This window comes from Nomascus leucogenys, chromosome 7b, assembly GCF_006542625.1.
Source record: "Nomascus leucogenys isolate Asia chromosome 7b, Asia_NLE_v1, whole genome shotgun sequence".
NCBI classification, from domain to species: domain Eukaryota; kingdom Metazoa; phylum Chordata; class Mammalia; order Primates; family Hylobatidae; genus Nomascus; species Nomascus leucogenys.
The window spans coordinates 48,334,322-48,351,403 of NC_044387.1; the positions used below are offsets into that span (position 1 = coordinate 48,334,322).

At 47.2% G+C, this 17,082-nt stretch overlaps 1 protein-coding gene across 1 annotated transcript in view; it reads left to right on the forward strand.

The window, feature by feature from the left end:
• CRKL (CRK like proto-oncogene, adaptor protein) overlaps positions 1-17,082 on the forward strand; it is a 37,876-nt gene that overhangs the window by 4,152 nt on the left and 16,642 nt on the right. The window contains exon 2 of the mRNA XM_003281431.3: positions 12,845-13,310. Coding sequence (XP_003281479.1) covers positions 12,845-13,310 — 466 coding nt within the window. The remainder of the gene's footprint in view (positions 1-12,844; positions 13,311-17,082) is intronic.

Below are 17,082 nucleotides of genomic sequence, written 5' to 3' on the forward strand. Positions count from 1 at the left end.
GTGGGGTGGTGTGGTCAGAGAAAGCATGAAGCTAAGACCTAAGGGTAAAGAAGAACCCAGCCTAGGCAAGGCTTGGCCTGAGAGGAGAAGAGCCTTTCAGGTAAAGAGAAAAGCTTATGTAGATGTCTTGAGGTGAGAAAGTCCATTGTGTTGGGAGTGTGTTTCTTCTCTTTCTTTCTTTTTTTTTTTTTTTTTTGAGACAGAGTCTCACTCTGTCGCCCAGGCTGGAGTGCAGTAGCGCGATCTTGGCTCACTGCAAGCTCCACCTCCCGGGTTCACGCCATTCTCCTGCCTCAGCCTCCCGAGCAGCTGGGACTACAGGCATCCGCAACCACGCCGGGCAAATTTTTTGTTTTTTTAGTGGAGACGGGGTTTCACCGTGTTAGCCAGGATGGTCTCAATCTCCTAACCTCATGATCCGCCTGCCTCTGCCTCCCAAAGTGCTTGGGATTACAAGCGTGAGCCACCACGCCCGGCTTTTTTTTTTTTCTTTTGGAGATGACGTCTCACTCTGTGGCCAGGCTAGAGTGCAGTGGCCCAATCTTGGCTCACTGCAACCTCCGCCTCCTGGGTTCAAGTGATTCTCCTACCTCAGCCTCCTGAGTAGCTGGGACTACATGGGACTACAGGCACCCGCCACCATGTCTGGCTAATTTTTGTATTTTTAGTAGAGACAGGGTTTCACCATGTTGGCCAGGATGGTCTCGATATCTTGACCTCATGATCCACCCGCCTCGGCCTCCCAGAGTGCTGGGATTACAGATGTGAGCCACCCTGTCTGGCCTGGGAGTGTGTTTCTTTTTTTTTTTTTTTTTGAGACTGAGTCTCGCTCTGTCGCCCAGGCTGGAGTGCAGTGGCGCAATCTTGGCTCACTGCAAGCTCCACCTCCCGGGTTCACGCCATTCTCCTGCCTCAGCCTCTCCGAGTAGCTGGGACTACAGGCGCCCGCCACCACGCCCGGCTAATTTTTTTGTATTTTTAGTAGAGACGGGGTTTCACCGTGGTCTTGATCTCCTGATCTCGTGATCCGCCCGCCTTGGCCTCCCAAAGTGCTGGGATTACAAGCGTGAGCCACCGCGCCCCACCTGGCCGGGAGTGTGTTTCTTAAAGGAGAAAGGGGGACATATAAAATGAGTTTGGAGATAAAGTCAGGAATTGGGTTTTTATTTAAAGTGCTATGGGCTCCAAGGAAGGAATTTGAGGCAGAGGAATGACCTGGGGCTGTTACTGTAATCCAGCTACAAAATGATGGTGACTAATAGTGACAGTGGAGCTGTGACTTGGAGCTGCCTATTTTGGAGATAAAATTGATTTGCTGGTGGGTGGGGATGAAGGGAAAGGGAAGAAGGGATGATTTGGTCTGTTGTAACTTTGTATCTTCTGTGTTTTTATCTTTAACTGCTTTTTGTATTTGTGGTATTCCTATGGTGGGTTTTATTTTATTTTTTATTTCATTTATTTTTTTTTGAGACCAAGTCTCCCTCTGTCCCCCAGGCTGTAGTGAAGTGGCGTAATCTGGGCTCACTGCCACCTCCACCTCTGGGGTTTAAGATTTTCCTGCCTCAGCCTCCCTAATAGCTGGGATTATAGGCATGCACTGCCACACCTGGCTAATTTTTGTATTTTTAGTAGAGACAGGGTTTCACCATGTTGGCCAGGCTGGTCTTGAACTCTTGACCTCAAGTGATCCACCTGCCTGGGCCTCCCAAAGTGCTGGGATTACAGGTGTGAGCCACTGCGCCTGGCTTAGCTCTAGTGTTTTTTTATTTAATAAGGGCTGTTTCCAGTTTAACAACAGAATGCTTCAGAAGGTAGCTTGCTTGCTTTGACATTTTCCATTTCTAGCTTATGTCGATAGATAAATCCAGGCTACGAAAAAAATTAGAAGAAATAAAATTTTACCATTAAAAACTAAAGGAAGTTGGCCCTTCAAGAAAATATGTATTGCACTCAGCAGACCTTGAGCATTGCATGTACCTGGTAATATGGAACCAACATTGAATCAGACAGCCCTATCATGTTTCTGAGGAGCTTACTGGTTACTAAAAAAAAAATTTTTTTTTTTTTTTGAGACGGAGTCTTGCTCTGTCGCCCATGCTGGAGTGCAGTGGTGGGATCTTGGCTCACTGCAAGCTCCGCCTCCTAGGTTCACACCATTCTCCTGCCTCAGCCTCCTGAGTTAGCTGGGACTACAGGTGCCCGCCACCACACCTGGGTAACTTTTTGTATTTTTAGTAGAGACGGGGTTTCACTGTGTTAGCCAGGATGGTCTCGATCTCCTGACCTCGTGAACCACCCGCCTGGGCCTCCCAAAGTGCTGGGATTACAGGTATGAGCCACCGCGCCCGGCATTTTTTTTTTTTTTTTTTTTTTTTGAGACAGTCTTGCTCTGTTGCCAGACTGGAGTGCGGCGGTGCGATCTTGGCTCACTGCAACCTCCGCCTCCTGGGTTCAAGTGATTCTCCTGCCTCAGCCTCCCAAGTAGCTGGGACTACAGGCGCACGCGCTACCACACCTGGCTAATTTTTGTATTTTTAGTAGAGATGGGGTTTCACCATGTTGCGCAGGATGGTTTCTATCTCTTGACCTCAGGGGATCTGCTCGCCTCGGCCCCCCAAAGTGCTGGGATTACAAGCGTGAGTCACCGTGCCCGGCTACTGAAAAAAAAAAAAAATTAAAAGGTTGGCTGTGCTCGGTGGCTCATGGCTGTAATCCCAGCACTTTGGAAGGTTAAGGCAGGAGGATCGCTAGAGCCCAGGAGTTTGAGACCAGCCCTGGCAAGATAGTGAGACCCCATTCCTACAAAAAATTAAAAAATTAGCTGAGCATGGTGTCATGCGCCTTTAAGTCCCAGCTACTTGGGAGGCTGAAGTGGAAAGATTGCTGAGCATGGGAGGTCGAGGCTGCATTGAGCTATGATCGTGCCACTGCACTTCAGCCTGGGCAGCAGAGCCAGACCTTGTCTCAAAAAATGAACGAATAAATGAATGTAAGTTGTATATATTTAATATAATATATTTAATTTCCATGCATGGTAAAACAGCTGCGGGAGAACTGAGAAAGGGTGCTTAGTCTAACCTGAGAGCCCAGAAGAGGAGCCTCACACACCTGTGAAGTAGAAGCCAATCCCTGAAGGGACAGGAGGAAACAAGAAGCATGGTTGTGCCTCCTCCTTACATCCCCTGTTGTAAATATTTAAGAACTGAAATCTAGACTTCCATAATTTGGAATGGGGAAAGGATTGCCAAATCAGCATAGGATTCAACACTGTGAATAAACCCATTTGCATTTCTCCTGACCAGTAGTTAAAATCATGTGAATTTGATTCAGATAAAATACAAGAACATGGCCGGGCGCAGTGGCTCACGCCTGTAATCCCAGCACTTTGGGAGGCCAAGGCAGGCGGATTGCCTGAGTGCAGGAGTTTGAGACCAGCCTGGGCAACACAGTGAAACCCCGTCTCTACTAAAATACAAAAAATTAGCTGGGCATGGCGGCGTGCACCTGTAGTCCCAGCTACTCGGGAGGCTAAGGCAGGAGAATCACTTGAACCTGGGGGATGGAAGTTGCAGTGAGCGGAGATCATGCAGCTGGACTCCATCCTGGGCGACAGAGTGAGACTCTCTCCAAAAAAAACAAAAAACAAGAACACTGTCATTATGCTGAGAATGGAATCTCGTCCAGTTAAGAGTTGTGTTCCCAGCCGGGCGTGGTGGCTCACGCCTGTAATCCCAGCACTGTGGGAGGCTTAGGCGGGCGGGTCACGAGGTCAGGAGATCAAGACCATCCTGGCCAACATAGTGAAACCCCGTCTCTACTAAAAATACAAAAACTAGCTGGGCATGGTGGCATGCACCTGTAGTCCCAGCTACTCCGGAGGTTGAGACAGGAGAATGGCTTGAACCTGGGAGGCGGAGGTTGCAGTGAGCCAAGATCGCGCCACTGCACTCCAGCCTACCAACAGCGAGACTCCGTCTCAAAAAAAAAGTTGTGTTCCCATGGAAAGTACTAGTAGCCATTTGATTTGTGACTTTTAAGACTCAAATCCACAGAATTGTGACCTAAATTTTTCCTTTTGATCTGAATGATTAGACTAGATTTATGAGGGTCTTTCAGATTAAAATATTTTAATTCTGGGCTGGCCGTGGTGCCTCACGACCGTAATCCCAGCACTTTGGGAGGTCTGGCAGGTTGGGAGTTCGAGACTGAACCTGGGAGGCAGAGATGGCAGTGAGCCGAGATTGCGCCAGCGCCACTGCACTCCAGTCTGGTCAACAGAGCGAGACTTCGTCTCGGAAAACAAAAAACAAACAAAAAAAAACATTATTTTAATTCTTTCAGATAAGTAAAAGGGGGCACAGCCTATTAGTTGGGAGTTCAGATTAACTTGAGTTGAATCTGAGCTAAAATCATAACAAGTTGGGTGGGGCCACCAGGCACATAGCAACTCACCTGGAATGAACGTGACAAGAGCAGTGGAAGAGGGTGAGAAGAGGCCTCGAAGGCGCACGCTCAACGGTATTCGAATTCTGTCACACCAATTTTGTGACAGAATTAAACCAGAGTTAGGTAATTCGAATACCTGAGCTTTTGTGCTTTCAGAAACAAAAAAGGAGGGAAATAGGAAAGGGAAGTTCTTTGATATATGGAGGCCTACTATATACCAAAGCTCACTGCTAGACTGTTGGCATCTAATGGAAATAAACCATGTTTTTGTTTTTGTTTTTTGTCTTTGAGAAGCTTTGGTCTATTGAAAAAATTAAAATAGAATGCCATGACAGCTTAAAAGCAAAGGTGATCAACTGTACCTAAGAGGTGGGAAAAGGCTTGAAAGAGGAGATGCTCTTCAACTGGTTCTTTAAGGATGAGAACAAGTATACGAGGTAGAAGAGGTGGTGGCAGTGCTTGCTGGTAAAGACACAGTTATAATTAATGTAAATGATGGGCAGGAAGCTAGGAAGGAAAGATAAAGCCAACTTGTAAAGGGCCTCCTCAGCCTTGTAAATGAGCTTAACAATGGGAGCCATCTAAAGTTTTTAAAAAGAGAACTGTCAGATTTTAAAAGGAGAACTGATGAGTTTTACTTTTGAGAAACTGCTCTGGGTGGGAAAAGATCTGAAGGACTAATTCTGTTACGGGAGAGGGACCCTGAGAAGCTGAGCCAAGATCAAATGCCATAGGAATGTAAAGTGGCACATAGAAGGTGAGGGGAGAGGTATGATGACTTCAGAGAGGATTGAGTGGTGCCTTTGAGAGAAGAGAAAGGGATTAAGGTGGGGACGTGATTCTTTTCAACAGGAAGAATCTTTGAGGTACCTGCTGGAAGCCAGGTGATATTTAGCAATCTGATGGGTTTGTTATGGAGAAGAGAGGTAAGGGCTGAATACATATAGATTTGGGAATCTCAGCTTAGATAGGATCACCCAGAATGAGCAGGCAGAACAGGAATAAGTAGAGGAAGAGAAGCTGTGGAAGGAGAGGCAGCCACAAGCATAGGAGGAGGAGCCATTAGTGATGGCCTGAAAGCCCAGGGACAGAAGGGAGGGGACCTGGGCATTAAATGCTGGTCAGTGATAAAGAATGGTGGTTACTGGCCGGGCGTGGTGGCTCACGCCTGTAATCCTAGCACCTTGGGAGGCCGAGGCAGGTGGATTGCCTGAGCTCAGGCGTTCGAGACCAGCCTGGCCAACACAATGAAACCCTGTCTGTCCTAAAATATAAAAAATTAGCCGGGCATGGTGGCATGCGCCTGTAGTCCCAGCTACTGGGGAGGCTGAGGCAGGAGAATCGCTTGAACCCGGGAGGCGGAGGTTGCTGTGAGCCAAGATCGCACCACTGCACTCCAGCTTGGGCGACAGAGCAAGACTGTCTCAAAAAAAAAAAAAAAAGAAGAAGAATGGTGGTTAAAGCAGTTTCACTAGAGAAGTACTTGGCCAATCTTGGAATTGATTTTTTTTTTTTTTTTTTTTTTTTTTTTTGAGACAGTGTTGCTCTGTCACCCAGGCTGAAGTGCAGTGGCACGATCTCGGCTCACTGCAACCTCCACCTCCTGGGTTCAAGTGATTCTCCTGCCTCAGCCTCCTGAGTAGCTGCGATTACAGGTGCCCACCACCACGCCTGGCTAATTTTTGTATTTTTAGTAGAGATGGGGTTTCACCATATTAGACCAGGCTGGTCTTGAACTCCTGACCTCAGGTGATCCAACTGCCTCGGCCCCCTAATGTGCTGGGATTACAGGCATGAGCCAGCCACCACGCCCAGCTGGAATTAAGTTTTCTACCGGTGTTTTTGTTTTTGTTTTTTTTTTTTTTAACTGTGAAATATTTCATACATAGAAAAGAGTAAGGATGCCGTGGCTCACGCCTGTAACCTCAGCACATTGGGAAGCCAAGACGGGTGGATCACTTGAGGTCAGGAGTTCGAGACCAGCCTGGCCAACGTGGTGAAACCCTGTCTCTACTAAAAAGACAAAAATTAGCCGGGCGTGTTGGTAGACGCCTGTAATCCCAGCTACTTGGGAGGCTGAGGCAGGATAATTGTTTGAATCCGGGAGGTAGAGGTTGCAATGAGTTGAGATCGCACCACTGCACTGTAGTCTGGGTAACAGAGCAAGACTCTGTCTCAAAAAAAAAAAAAAAAAAAAGAAAAAGAGTAAGGCTGGGCACGTTGGCTCATGCCTGTAATCCCAGCACTTTGGGAGGCCGAGGGAGGCAAATCACTTGAGGTCAGGAGTTTAAGACCAGCCTGGCCAACATGTGAAGCCCATCTCTGTTAAAAATACAAAATTAGCCCGGCAGTAGTGGGGCCCTGTAATCCCAGCTACGGGGGAGGCTTAGGCACGAGAATAGCTTAAACCCAGGAGGCAGAGGTTGTGGTGAGCCAAGATCACACCACTACACTCCAGCCTGGGCAATAGAGTGAGACTGTCTCGAAAAAAAGTATATGTAAGCTGGGTGTGGTGGCATGCACCTGTAGTCCCAACTACTGGGGAGGCTGAGATAGGAGGATTGCTTGAGCCCAGGAGTTCAATACCAGCCGGGGCAACATAAACCCCCATCTCTGCAAAAAATTAAACAAGGATTAGCTGGGCATGGTGGCTCATGCCTGTAGTCCCAGCTACATGGGAGGCTGGTGTGGGAGGATCAGTTGAGCCTGGGAAGTCAAGGCTGCAGTGAGCCATGATTGTACTGCTGCACTCCAGCCCGGGCAATAGAGCAAGACGCTGTCTCAGAAAATTAAAAAAAAACAAGCAAAACTATCATCTGTGTGCTCCCTTTAAAAAAGTAAATAAAACATTGGCCAGGCATGGTGGCCCAGACTGTAATCCCAGGACTTTGGGAGGCTGAGGTGGGAAGATCACTTGAGCTCAGGAGTTCAAGACCAGCTTGGACAACATGGCAAGACCCTGTTTCTACCAAAAATACAAAAATTAATCAGATGTGGTGGCAGGCACCTGTAGTCCCAGCTACACAGAAGGCTGAGGTGGGAAGATTGCTTGAGCCTTGGAGGTTGAGGCTGCAGTGAGCCATGATTGTGCCTCTGCACTCTAGCCCGGGCAACAGAACGAGCTCCCATCTCAAAAAAAAAAGAATATTACCAGCACCTTTGAAACTTCCTTTTTCTAGAAGTTGATTGTTTTGGTTCTTAGCATGCATCAGGAGAATTTTTTTTTTTTTGAGACGGTGTCTCGCTCTGTCACCTAGGCTGGAGTGCAGTGGCACGATCTCGGCTCACTGCAAGCTCCGCCTCCCGGGTTCACGCCATTCTCCTGCCTCAGCCTCTCCGAGTAGCTGGGACTACAGGCGCCCGCCACCACGCCCGGCTAATTTTTTGTATTTTTAGTAGAGACGGGGTTTCACCGTGGTCTTGATCTCCTGACCCCGTGATCCACCCGCCTCGGCCTCCCAAAGTGCTGGGATTACAAGCGTGAGCCACTGCGCCCGGCCAGGAGATTTTAAGCTTAGAACATATTAACACTTGGTTTAAAGATGTTTTGTGTGTGGTTTATACATGTAGAAACTGAGAACGCTTTTAACCAAAAGAGCTGAGAGATTCATTATCATCAGAAAAGAAAAGTAAGTTACGAATTAGTTGTTAGGGACTTTGCTGCTCAAAGTGTGCAGTGGACAATAGGCAAAAACTGAGAAGCATGGTTAAGGGTGTTTGGATGGGCTTGGAAAACCCTGTACATTTTATTTTATTATTTATTTATTTATTTTTTGAGGCGGAGTCTCACTCTGTTGCCCAGACTGGAATGCAGTGGTGCGATCTCGGCTCACTGCAAGCTCCGCCTCCCAGGTTCACGCCATTCTCGTGCCTCAGCCTCCTGAGTAGCTGGAACTACAGGTGCCCGCCACCACGCTCAGCCAATTTTTTTATATTTTTAGTAGAGACAGGGTTTCACCGTGTTAGCCAGGATGGTCTTGATCTCTTGACCTCTTGATCCGCCCGCCTTGGCCTCCCAAAGTGCTGGGATTACAGGCGTGAGCCACCGCACCTGCCTTATTTATTTATTTTTTGAGACGGAATCTCCGTCTGTTGCCCAGGCTGGAGTGCAGTGGCATGATCTCAGCTCACTGCAACCTCCACCTCCCGGGTTCAAGCAATTCTCTTGCCCCAGCCTCCCAAGTAGCTGGGCCTACAGGCGCACGCCACCACACCTGGCTAATTTTTATATTTTAGTAGTGACAGGGTTTTGTCATGTTGGCCAGGTTGGTCTCAAACTCCTGACCTCATGATCCACCTGTCTCGGCCTTCCAAAGTGCTAGGATTACAGGCATGAGCCACTGCGCCTGGGCAACCCTTTATATTTAAAAGGGAAGTTGGGGGAGGGTGCTATTTTCAACCTTGCTCAAAGAACAAATAATTGAGAAGCAATAAATTTTCTGATGAATATGCTTCATATTTCTTTAGACATTGGGGTCTAATGGAAAGGCTAAGATATCTGACATGGAGCAACATGTATTTATCTCTTCAGTGGAACTAATGTGTAATTTTCAGGGGAGTTTGATGAATAAATGAGTTTCAGAATATAGGGCAGAGGACTTGGAATTTATGTCAGGGTTATGGCTGGTGAGATTGATTTGGTGTCAAATTTATGAATATCTCTGCAGATACTAACACAGAAAATGAGCCCCAAGGTCACTATAGCAGTATAGTAGTGGAGGGAAATAAAAGCTATCTTTATCAAATTTGTACACAGACATAGCCCTCACCAGGGAAGCAAGGAAGTTGAAAAGCACACTTTGCTTCCCTAACCCAGGAATTTAGAATGGGGGATCAGCAAACTGTTGAGTAAAGGGTCAGATTTTAAATATTTTCAGCTTTTCCATAGGGTCTCTGTCCAACTACTCAACTATGCCTTTGTAGTGAAAAACAGTCATAGACAATACGTAAATGAATGGGCTTGGCTATCTTTTTTTTTTTTTTTTTTTTTTTTTTTAAGACGGAGTCTTGCTCTGTCGCCCAGGCTGGAGTGCAGTGGTGTGATCTCGGCTCATTGCAACCTCTGCCTCCCCGGTTCAAGCAATTCTCTTACCTCAGCCTCCCAAGTAGCTTGGCCTACAGGCGCATGCCACCACACCTGGCTAACTTTTGTATTTTTAGTAGTGACAGGGTTTTGTCATGTTGGCTAGGTTGGTCTCGAACTCCTGACCTCAAGTGATCCTCCCACCTCGGCCTCCCAGTGTTGGGATTACAGGCGTGAGCCACCACACGCCTGGCTTTTTTTTTTTTTTTTTTTTTTTTTTTTTTTTTTTTTTTGAGATAGAGTCTAACTCTGTTTCAGGCTGGAAGTGCAGCGACGTGATCTTGGCTCACTGCAAGCTCCGCCTCCCGGGTTCACACCATTCTCCTGCCTCAGCCTCCCGAGTAGCTGGGACTACAGGTGCGTGCCACCACGCCCGGCTAATTTTTTGTATTTTTAGTAGAGAGACAGGGTTTCACCATGTTAGCCAGGATGGTCTCAATCTCCTGACCTTGTGATCCGCGGCCTTGGCCTCCCAAAGTGCTGGGATTACAGGCGTGAGCCACCACGCACTGCCTAACTGCTTTTAACTGTACAAATAATAAAATACTCTTGGATGGAGTCTAAGGTAGAACTGACTGTGCTCTTAATAGTGTCTGAAATTTATATGGTACTTACTAGACTCTTCACAGGATCTCTGTGGCTCTTGAAATAGCAGGGGCTGGGTGTGATGGCTCACACCTGTAGTCCCAACACTTTGGGAGGCCAAGGCGGGAGAATTGCTTGAGGCTAGAAGTTCAAGACAAGCCCTGAAAACATAGACCCCCATCTCTACAGAAAATTTAAAAATTGGCTGTGTCTGATGGCAACTGCCTGTAGTCCCAGCTACTCAGGAGGCTGAAGTGGGAGGATCACTTGAGCCTGGGAGGTGGAGGCTACAGTGAGCTGTGGTTGTGCCATTCTGCACTCCAGCCAGGATGACAGCAAGACCCTGTCTCAAAAAAAAAAAAGAGAAAGAAACAGAAGCAGGGATGTACTTGAAGGGATATGTGTGTGTTCATGTGGGTACATTGGATGCTTGGTGTTGGCTGGTAATTTTGAATGCTTCACATGCATTATGCCATTAATTCTCGTACACCTGACAGATGCAGGTCCCTAAGGCTGATTAGCTCATTGTGAGTGAAGAGTCTAGAACCAGACTCCCTGAGTGCAAGTCTAACCTCTTCTTTGGCTCTTCATTTGTAAAATGGGGATAATAACAGCATCTACCTCACAGACTATTAAATAATCTAATCTCTTCAAAGACCGTAAACCATGCCTAGCATAGATAATAAGTATGAGCTCTTTATTATTACTACCTGCTCCTACTACTCTACTACTCTTGCTATTTATTTTTATTTTATTTTATTTTTTTGAGATGGAGTCTCGCTCTGTCGCCTAGGCTGGAGTGCAATGGTGCAATCTTGGCTCACTGCAAGCTCCGCCTCCCGGGTTCACGCCATTCTCCTGCCTCAGCCTCCCGAGTAACTGGGACTACAGGCACCCGCCACCACGCCCGGCTAATTTTTTGTATTTTTAGTAGAGACGGGGTTTCACCGTGTTAAGCCAGGATGGTCTTGATCTCCTGACCTCGTGATCCGCCCGCCTCAGCCTCCCAAAGTGCTGGGATTACAGGCGTGAGCCACTGCGCCCGGCCTCTTACTTATTTATGTGTTGAGACAGAGTCTTGTTCTGTCACCCAGGCTGGAGTGTAATGGTGCAGTCATAGCTCGCTGCAGCTTCTAACTCCTGGGCTCAAGTAATGCTCCTGCCTCAGCCTCTTGAGTATCTGGGACCGCAGGTGTGTGCCACCATGCCCAGCTAATTTTTTGTCTGTTTAGTAGAGACAGGGTTTTGATATGTTGGACAGGCAGGTCTCCAAGTGATCTGCCTGCCTTGGCCTCCCAAAGTGCTGGGATTACAGGTCTGAGCCACCACGCCTGGTGGATTTATTATTTTTAATTTGGCAAGTCTGTAAGCCCTTTTTTGTTCCTTTTTTTTCAAGGGGCCAGAGGCAGAGGCCTTTGTCATTTTCTGTGTGTCCAGGGAAGTGTGCAGGATGTAAGCCACAGATTAGGACTGGGAGGAAGAGTGTGTGGTTGTTGTGACAACGGTCCAAAGGAAGGAAGCTTCCGAATTTACTTGAGATTATAAAAATAAATTTAAACCAGGTATCTCTGTGTAATCAAAAGGTTTCTGTAAAACAAAGATGGAGTGTATGTGTGTGTCTGTATACTTGTAATTTGAAAAGACATTCAGAATAGTAACTTTTGGGACAGTACAGACTACAAAAATTACAACATGATAGAACCTTCTTAACTACTAAGAATATAGAAAGAAAAATAAGGCCAGGTGTGGTGGCTCACACCTGTAATCACAGCACTTTGGGAGGCTGAGGCGGGTGGATCACGAGGCCAGGAGTTGGAGACCAGCCTGGCCAACATGCCAAAATCCTGTCTCTACTAAAAATACAAAATTTAGCTGGGTATGGTGTTGCACATCTGTGATCTCAGCTACTTGGGAGGCTGAGGCAGAAAAATCACTTGAACACGGGAGGTAGAGGTTGCAGTGAACTGAGATTGCGCTACTGCTCTCCAGCCTGGGTGACAGAGCAAGATTCTGTCTCCAAAAAAAAGGCTGGGCTCAGTGGCTCACACCTGTAATCCCAGCACTTTGGGAGGCCGAGGCAGGCAGATCACAAGGTCACGAGATCGAGACCATCCTGGCTAACAAGGTGAAATTCCATCTCTACTGAAAATAGAAAAAATTAGCGGGGTGTGGTGGCATGTGCCTGTAGTCCCAGCTACTGAGGAGGCTGAGGCAGGAGAATTGCTTGAACTTGGGAGGCAGAGGTTGCAGTGTGCTGAGATCCTGCCACTGCACTCCAGCCTGGGCAACAGAGCAAGACTTCATCTCCAAAAAAAAAAAAAAAAAAAAATGTAGGGGCCGGGCATGGTGGCTCATGCTTGTAATCCCAGCACTTTGGGAGGCCAAGGTGCGTGGATCACCCGAGGTCAGGAGTTCAAGACCAGCCTGGCCAACATGGTGAAACCCCTTCCCTACTAAAAATAAAAAAAAAAAAAATTACCTGGGCGTGGTAGTGGGCGCCTGTAATCCCAGCTACTCGGGAGGCTGAGGCAGGAGAATCACCTGAACCTGGGAGGCAGAGGTTGCAGTGAGCTAAGATCGCGCTGTTGCACTCCAGCCTGGGCAACAAGAGCAAAACTTGTCTCATAAAAAAGGAAAATAATTTATTACAGAGGAGAGTGGTTTATTAAGAAGTTTGACAGGCGCTGGCTTAGAGTAAGATTTTTCTCTTAATTTTCTTTCTCTCTTAAGGTATCCAAGCCCTCCAATGGGATCTGTCTCAGCACCCAACCTGCCTACAGCAGAAGATAACCTGGAATATGTACGGACTCTGTATGATTTTCCTGGGAATGATGCCGAAGACCTGCCCTTTAAAAAGGGTGAGATCCTAGTGATAATAGAGAAGCCTGAAGAACAGTGGTGGAGTGCCCGGAACAAGGATGGCCGGGTTGGGATGATTCCTGTCCCTTATGTCGAAAAGCTTGTGAGATCCTCACCACACGGAAAGCATGGAAATAGGAATTCCAACAGTTATGGGATCCCAGAACCTGCTCATGCATATGCTCAACCTCAGACCACAACTCCTCTACCTGCAGTTTCCGGTTCTCCTGGGGCAGCAATCACCCCTTTGCCATCCACACAGAATGGACCTGTCTTTGCGAAAGCAATCCAGAAAAGAGTACCCTGTGCTTATGACAAGACTGCCTTGGCATTAGAGGTAAAATCTGTTCAGATTAGCTTTTTGGGTCCTTTGACATTTGGTTTTAATTTTTAGTTTTAGTTTAGTTTCTGCTCATTTAAGCTTATATTCATGGAATTAGAGCACTGGATGATTTTGGAAGATATGCACTGTTAGCATTTCATTTTTAAATTTTTTTTATAGAGACGAGGTCTCTGTAATTTTAAAAGAGTTTGCCCAGGCTGATCTCGAGGTCCTGGCCTCAAGCAATCCTCCTACCGCGACCTCCCAAAGTACTGGGATTACAGATGTGAGCCACCATGCCTGGCCCATTATTAGTGTTTCACAGCTTGTTTTGTTCTGTCCTATTCCTTGTTTGCCCCAAATTCTCAGCCTCCTTGCTCTTTTTTGTTCCCAAAGCCTAACAGATTTAGTTTTGCAGTCGTTGGTTTTTCTTCCAGTAAGGAAAGATAATTAAGGAAGACCCATGACCTAGAGGCAAAATCAGCATACAGATACATAGCTACTTGTATGGTTCTGTATTTCTAACATTGGAATCAGTTGAGAAATACGAAAATGTCTTAGAATTTCTCTTGAGCTTGGTAGAGGAATGATTTTTTTTTTTTTTTTTTTTTTTTTTTTTTTTTTTTTTTTTTGAGACGGAGTCTCGCTCTGTCGCCCAGGCTGGAGTGCAGTGGTACAATCTCCGCTCACTGCAAGCTCCGCCTCCTGGGTTCACACCTCCCAAGTAGCTGGAACTACAGGCACCCACCACCATGCCTGGCTAATTTTTTTGTATTTTCAGTAGAGACGAGGTTTCACCGTATTAGCCAGGATGGTCTCGATCTCCTGACCGCATGATCTGCCTGCCTTGGCCACCCAAATTGCTGGGATTACAGGTGTGAGGCACTGCACCTGACCCAGGAATGATTTTTTTTGAGATGGCATCTTGCTTTGTCACCCAGGCTCCAGCACAGTGGCATGATCTTGGCTCATTGCAACCTCTGCCTCCTGGGTTCAAATGATTATCCTGCCTCAGCCTCCTGAGTAGCTGGGATTACAGGTGCCTGCCACCATGCCCATCGAATTTTTGTATTTTTAGTAGAGATGGGGTTTCACCATGTTGGCCAGGCTGGTTTTGAACTCCTGACCTCAGGCGATCTGCCTGCCTTGGCCTCCCAAAGTGCTGGGATTACAGACATGTGTGACCACGCCCAGCCATAGAGGAATGATTTTAAAATACATCAGCCCTTGCTTGTTACGGATTTTGTAAATTAGAATAGCATGAAATAGAACTTGAACATTTTAATTACCAAGTCATTTTCTTTTCTTTTTTTTTTTTTTGAGACAGGGTCTCGCTCTATTGCCTTGTTGCCTAAGCTGGAGTGCAGTGACGTGATCTTGGCTCACTGCAACCTCCGCTTCCTGAGTTCAAGTGATTCTGCTGCCTCGGCCTCCCGAGTAGTGGGGACTACAGGCACGCACCACCCTGCCCGACTAATTTTTGTATTTTTAGTAGAGATGGAGTTTCACCATGTTGACCAGGCTGGTCTCGAATTCCTGACCTCAGGTGACCCGCCCGTCTCAGCCCCCAAGTGCTGGGATTACAGGCACGAGCCACTGCACTTGGCCAAGTCATTTTCTTCTAACTAAATACTACTTTTTAAAAAGACTCTTTCTCAGCTGGGCATGGTGGCTCATGCCTGTAATCCCAGCACTTTGGGAGGGCGAGGCTGGTGGATAACTTGAGGTCTGGAGTTTGAGACCAGCCTGGCCAACATGGTGAAACCCCATCTCTACCAAAAAATACAAAAATTAGCCAGACGTGGTGGGCATGCACCTGTAGCCTCAGCTACTCAGGAGACTGAGGTGGAACAATCTCTTGAACCAGGGAATTCGAGGTTGCAGTGAGCCGAGATCATGCCACTGCATTTAAGCCTGGGCAATAGGATGAGACCCTATCTCAAAAAAAGGGGGGAGAATGTTGAGAGAGACCCTAAGTGCATTTCAGAAGGATGAAGTAAGGGACCCTGTTGCTTCAAAAAAACCAAATCCTGACTTACCAAACAGCCTGCCCACAGATAAAAGTTAGCTAGAATTGGTTTCATGGGTATTTTTCCATAGGTTGTCCTCAGTGTTTTTTTGTTTTTGTTTTTGTTTTGTTTTGAGATGGAGTTTCGCTCTTGTTGCCCAGGCTGGAGTGCAATGGCATGATCTTGGTTCACTGCAACCTCCGCCTCCTGGATTCAAGCCATTCTCCTGCCTCAGCCTCCGGAGTAGCTGGGATTACAGACATGCGCCACCATGCCCAGCTAATTTTTTTGTATTTTTAGTAGAGATGGGGTTTCTCCATGTTGGTCAGGCTGGTCTCAAACTCCTGACCTCAGGTGATCTGCCCTCCTCGGCCTCCCAAAGTGCTGGGATTACAGGCGTGAGCCACCATGCCTGGCCCTCAAGTTTTTCTTTGGACCAGTAGTAGTATCTGAATGAACTGCACCTGAAGGTTTGTTTCAATGTTTGGTTTTTGCCTCCCTTTCATGTTGGCTATAAAGAAAAGGAGCATTTGAGGCTGTGATGGGGGTCAGGGACTGAGAGGCTCCAGGTCTGAGGAGGCTGCCTCCACAGATAGGAGTGCTGGCTGAGCAGAGCAGGCCTTCCAGCTTTCTTTCCTTTTTTTTTTTTTTGAGATGGAGTCTCATTTGTTGCCCAAGCTGGAGTGCAGTTGATATAATCTCAGCTCACTGCAACCTCTGCCTCCTGGGCTCAAGTGATTCTTCTGCCTCAGCCTCTCAAGTAGCTGGGATTACAGGTGCCCACCACCATACCCGACTGTTTTTAGTAGAGACAGGGTTTCACTACGTTGGCCAGGCTGGTCTTGAACTCCTGGCCTCTGATCGTCTGCCCGCCTCGGCCTCCCAAAGTGCTGGGATTACAGGCGTGAGCCGCTGCGCCTGGCCAGGCCTTCCAGCTTTCTCACCCACACACAGACCTGCCTAGGCCCAGGTGCATGCCGCTGGCCTGGTCTACACCTCAGCACCTTAGAATAACACGAGGTGCTCTGGGCTGTTAATACCCTGTAGCATGCATTGTGTTTTCAGCCTTTTGAGTCATTTTCACGTCTGTCATAGCATCGGATTGGGGAGCTAGGAGTCAGAGTGGATGTGACTCGTGTGTGTTTGGCAGGTGCTCGTTGAGAATCTTGAAGGTCGAGGCTCCCAGTCAGAATTTTAGGTACCTGCCTGTTGACCTCTGGCTCTAGGATGTGTGTTTTAGAAACCTGTATCTAGTGTGCATGCATGTGTGCTCATTGGAGCGAGTACTAGGAGGTTGTAGGGAGGAACACCAGATATTGCAGAAGGGATCACTTACAGCTTGGTGAGTGGGTGGATAAGTAGGTGCCCGAGAGAGGTCAGGAGCAGGAGGAAGGAAGCCTGGTTAATGATTGTGTATTTTAAGATAACCTACATACTTGGCCATTACATAGCTCCTAGTCTCTCTGGCCCCAGAGAGAGGTTCTCCACACCTGAGCCTCATGACACTAACCCAGCCAGCTGAGCTTCAGCCAAGGGTTTGTTTGGTGTTTGACTGAGAGAGAATGTAAATAGGACCTGAGAAATAGACCTTTTTACCAAATTCCATTTAGTGGTATTTCGCTTTCTGTATATTTAAATGAAACTTAGGTTATGGCATAAGTAAATTTTTTTTTTTGAGACTGAGTCTCTGTCACTCAGGCTGGAGTGCAGTGGCACGATCTCCACTCACTGCAACCTCCACCTCACAGATTTAAGTGATTCTCGTGCCTCAGCCTCCT